Genomic DNA, 4,423 nt, shown 5'->3' with positions numbered 1-4,423 from the left:
GAGGCGAGCCTGTCGCGAAGGAACGTGGTCTGACAGGCCAGTCTGGTTTTCAGGGTGTGAAGCCCTGTTGTTTTTCAAGGAATTATTTTTCTCTTTCCTTATTATTCTTATGTAAAGTGATTTTCCTTTTTGGAGGCTTTATCATATTCAAAAACTCATGAAAGTGGATAAACAATTGTCTCCCGGCGAAAAATGTCTTATTCTCCTGGAGTCGCGAGTGGGCGTGGCCAAATGGCTCGAGAGCGCCCCCTAAAGAGATGCCCCGGTGGCCACATTTACCTAAATTCACCAAATCCGGTGGACAGGTGTATCACACCGAGACGCACAAAAAAGTTACTTTGCACTTTTATGTCAACTCGACAGGAAGTCCACCATTTTGAATTTAGTCGCCATTTTGGGCGATTCTGACACGTTGTACTTTGTCCAACTCCTCCGAGGGATTTTGTCGCCCCGACTTGAATTTAGGTTCTCTGAATAGAAAACATGTTTGGGATTAAAAGTTATCAAAATAATTCGTTTTCGTCGATGTGTGAGCCCGTGAGAGGCGGCTATTTTGATGGACGTGGCACACCAGCTCGTTCGCAGTGACAAAAGAAGTTAATGTTTAAGGTCAAAGGATGTTTGAAACCTCACGAAGCGTGGAGCAAACATCTGGCGTGGTGAGACGATACACGTGATATGTGTTTCGCGAGCGGGCGTGGCCAAACGGTTCGCCAGCGCCCCACAGACCCACATACCCACTATATCTCCTGCTTCCTCCTTTGTAATGATACTTTACAACATATTGGAAAATGGCCACCACCCACCGATGTTTCATCTTCAACATACCACTCACACATCCCTGCTAGATTCCTCCATACTATTGTTAAATGTAGTGCAGACGTGTTCCCCGTGTGAACATCTAATCTAGTTTCAAATTCAACTCAGACAAGTGGTGGATGAAGTATTCAGAACATGTATTGAAGTAAAAGTACAAATACAGCAAAGAAAACAAAGATACTCCATTACAAGTCAAAGTCCTTAATTAAACAGCTTACTCAGGTAAAAGTACAGAAGCGTTAGCAGCAACATTTAGTGAAAGTATTAAAGTAAAAGTGCTGCTTTGTTCCCTCTGAATAATCTATATTACTATATATGAAGCAGTGAAAGAATTCAGCTCCTTTATTTCAGAAAAAGTTCTGATACCAGACTGAAAATACTAGAAGTCCTGCATTCAAAACCTTGTTGAAGTAAAAGTATCGTCAGCAAAAATACACTGAAAACACAAAAAGTAAAAGTACACACGAAGCAGAAAATGTTCCCTGTTGGTGTTTTACTATTATATATGTGATGTTTGTAGATTCATATTGCTGCTGGATTAATGTGAATTTTACCGTCATAGTTACTGAAGGTTTCGCTCATTTCAACGACTTTATATATTGTTGATTTGTAAAGCGTCATATTGAACCAGATCATCACATATTTGGAGCGTTGCTGTCCTGTGAGAACCACGTATCGAAGAAATAAACACCTTTTCAGCTTTGTCAGGTTTTTAAAATAGTTAATTTAGCAGGAGAATCATCTCAGTCCATAAAAGAACATTTAAATCTCTTTAGTTTATCAGAAAATAATTCAAAATTCAACTTCACCAAATTGAGAGATACGTGGTTTTCACTACAGGAACGATGTGAAAAGAGTTTAAAAACAATAATAAAACATATTAACATGAAGATAACAACTATCAAGAAGACGTCCAGGTGACGCCCATAATGCTTGATTGACAGCAGATCTTTGTTCAGAGCAGAAACGCCTCAATGATGGAGAGAAAATGAAATGGAAAATGAAAGTGCAGGTTTTAACCCACTGAAACCTGAAAGACTTCAGTTTATTTCAGTTTACAAAACTCAGCAGAGTTTTCAACGAACACTAACCCTAACCTGAACCCTAACCAAATCCCGAACACTGACCTGAACCCTAACCAAAGTCCAACGTGGAGCGGCTGAGTGAACGTGGTCTGGACTCTGTGGAGGAGAGTCATGGTCTCAGAGACGCTGTAGAAGGACAGAGTACCTGCACTGTGATCCAGGTACACCCCCACTCTGGAGGATGGAGGACCTGAGACGGGAGTTTCAATGTTGTTGGACCAAAACCTGTTATTGTAACAATCTAATGACCAAGATTTGTTATTACGTCCAAATCCACTTTCCTCCCCGCTCCCTGTTCTGTTGATATTCTTGTATGCGACTGCTACTTCAACTCTTGCTCTCCTCTCCACCTCAAAGTAACAACGTCCAGTCAGACTCTCTCTACTCAGGACCTGCCAACATTCACTGAATCTGTCTGGATGATCAGAATAAGACTGATTATGAATCATGAAAGTTACTTTTCTGTTCCCATCAGATAATAACAGGTCTCTGTTTGCTGTGTTTGGATCCAGTGTGATTTCTTGTGAATATCTTAAGAATCCAGCTCTGGTCTTTGGTTCTGGTTGTGACAGTAAAACGTCCACTTCATTCACTGACACTGAGATCTTCTTCCATTCTTCACCCAGAACTTGCTGTAGTTTATCTCTGACCTCTGACACAGCTGCTGTCACATCCTGAAAGTAGGTGAGAGGACGGATATGGATGCTGGATGAGTCTGTAGGCTCACTGAGTGCTGACACTGAGGGGTAGTTGTGCAGGAACTCGTTGTGATCCTCTGTGTGTGAGAGCTGCTCCAGCTCGGCGTCTTTCCTCTTCAGCTCAGCGATCTCCTGCTCCAGCTTCTCCTGAAGCTCTTTGACTCGACTCACTTGGGTTTCCTGCTGGGATCTGACCTCCTGCTTCACATCGCGGCTTCTTTTCTTGAGGACACTCATCAGCTGGGTGAAGAGCTTCTCGCTGCCCTCCAGTGTTTTCTCAGCAGACTGATTGATGTCCTCCACCTCCTGCTGAAGCAGCTTCACATCTTTCTGTCTGTCCTGGATTTTCTGCTGGACGTTTCCTCGACTCCCCTCGAGCTCTCTCTGCCTCTCGGTCCTTTCTGCTGCAGCTGAGACGGTGTCGTGGTCTTTATGTTCCTCCACAGAGCAGAGATAACAGATAATCTGACGATCTGTGCGGCAGAACATCTTCATCACCTCGTCGTGAAGAGAGCAGATGTTCTCCTGGAGCTTCTTGGAGGGGTTCACCAGCTTGTGTTTCTTTAATGGAGCGACATCATAATGAGGCTGAAGGTGTTTCTCACAATAAGAAGCCAGACAGAATAAACAGGACTTGACAGCTTTCAGTTTTCTCCCAGTGCAGACATCACAGGCCACATCTTCAGGTCCAGCATAGCAGTGATCAGCAGGAGCAGCTTGGAGTCCAGTCTTCTTCAGCTCCTCCACTAAAGCTGCCAACATGGTGTTTTTGTCCAGGACAGGCCTCGGTGTGAACCTCTTCATGCACTGAGGACAGCTGTAGACTCCCGTCCCGTCCTGTCCGTCCCAGTGGACTTTAATACACTCCATGCAGTAGTTGTGTCCACATGGAAGAGTCACTGGATCCTTCAGTAGATCCAGACAGATGGAACAAGAGAAGGTTTTTCTGTCCAGCTGAACTCCTTTCTGCTCCATTTCACCTCTCAGCAGCAGTGACTGTGTGAGTTTCACTTCCTCAAAGATAAAACTGGTTTCAGCTGATTTAAATATCATGTGACTCTGCAGCCAATGAGGACATCAGCTCTTAGACTCCACCCATGTTGGCTCCGCCCATCTTCCAGCTGCAGATCTGATGGAGGGAACAAGGAAACGTGACAGATAAATAAATAAATGAAAACAAAAATCAACCTAAAATATAAAATATAGGTTTTACCAATTCAGTGAACTAAATTCTTTTCCTCAATCCTGTTTCTTTCAAGTATTGTAATAACACTTCCTTCCCCTTCAGGTTTATTTCATCTCTTTGACTCCTCAACTTCCAGCTTCTTCTTTAAACTCGTCTCGCTCTCGTGTGAATTTCTGTCAATAACAAATGATATGATCTACAGATTCTGGTATTTTGCAGCACTCACATAATCCCGTCGGGTGTTTTATTCATTAACTGTATTGTTTTGTTCAGCCTTGTGTGTCCGACCCTCAGTCTGGTTCATGTGTTTTCCTCCGGACGTCCTCCCTTTGCCAACTTCTCTCTGAATAGCATGAAGGCGTCTTCCTGTGTCTCCAAACTGTGCTGCCGCTCCTTCACGATGTTTCTTCTCTATTAATTTAGCTTCTGCTTCACTGAATAAAATCTCTGTACTGTGCTGACACTCCAGAGCTTGTTTTGATAATTCCCTGACAGAGCAGTTTGGACCCACGTTCTTTATTTCTTTGGCTGTTAATTCATGGTTGATTTGATTTTTGTATTAAACATAGTTATTTCAACCCCTTCATTATTCCCTGTGTTTAGTTGGATTATCCAGTCGACTGGAGATACGTTTT

The 4,423-nt window shown here is 43.1% G+C and overlaps 1 protein-coding gene across 1 annotated transcript; it reads right to left on the bottom strand.

Annotated features, from left to right (window-relative positions):
- Positions 1 to 952: 952 nt before the first annotated feature.
- LOC138214074 (tripartite motif-containing protein 16-like) lies at positions 953 to 3,667 on the bottom strand. Its single transcript, XM_069175442.1, has 2 exons — positions 1,947 to 3,667; positions 953 to 1,916 (listed from the first exon to the last, which is right to left on the bottom strand). Exons 1-2 carry the CDS (start codon positions 3,653 to 3,655, stop codon positions 1,865 to 1,867), a joined length of 1,761 nt encoding a protein of 586 aa, XP_069031543.1. The 5' UTR covers positions 3,656 to 3,667; the 3' UTR covers positions 953 to 1,864.
- Positions 3,668 to 4,423: the final 756 nt, after the last annotated feature.

Source organism: Embiotoca jacksoni, unplaced genomic scaffold (assembly GCF_022577435.1).
Source record: "Embiotoca jacksoni isolate LCO1_2020_lvr unplaced genomic scaffold, fEmbJac1.0.p SCAF_67, whole genome shotgun sequence".
Taxonomy (NCBI): domain Eukaryota; kingdom Metazoa; phylum Chordata; class Actinopteri; family Embiotocidae; genus Embiotoca; species Embiotoca jacksoni.
This window is presented reverse-complemented; position numbering and strand designations above follow the sequence as displayed.

Excerpts from the sequence above, each read along its gene's own strand:
- LOC138214074 (XM_069175442.1), bottom strand. The coding sequence starts at position 3,655 with ATGATATTTAAATCAGCTGAAACCAGTTTTATCTTTGAGGAAGTGAAA. Across the intron at positions 1,917-1,946 it reads GGACTTTGGTTAGGGTTCAG|GTTAGGGTTAGTGTTCGTTG; the intron begins GTCAGTGTTCGG and ends GTTAGGGTTCAG.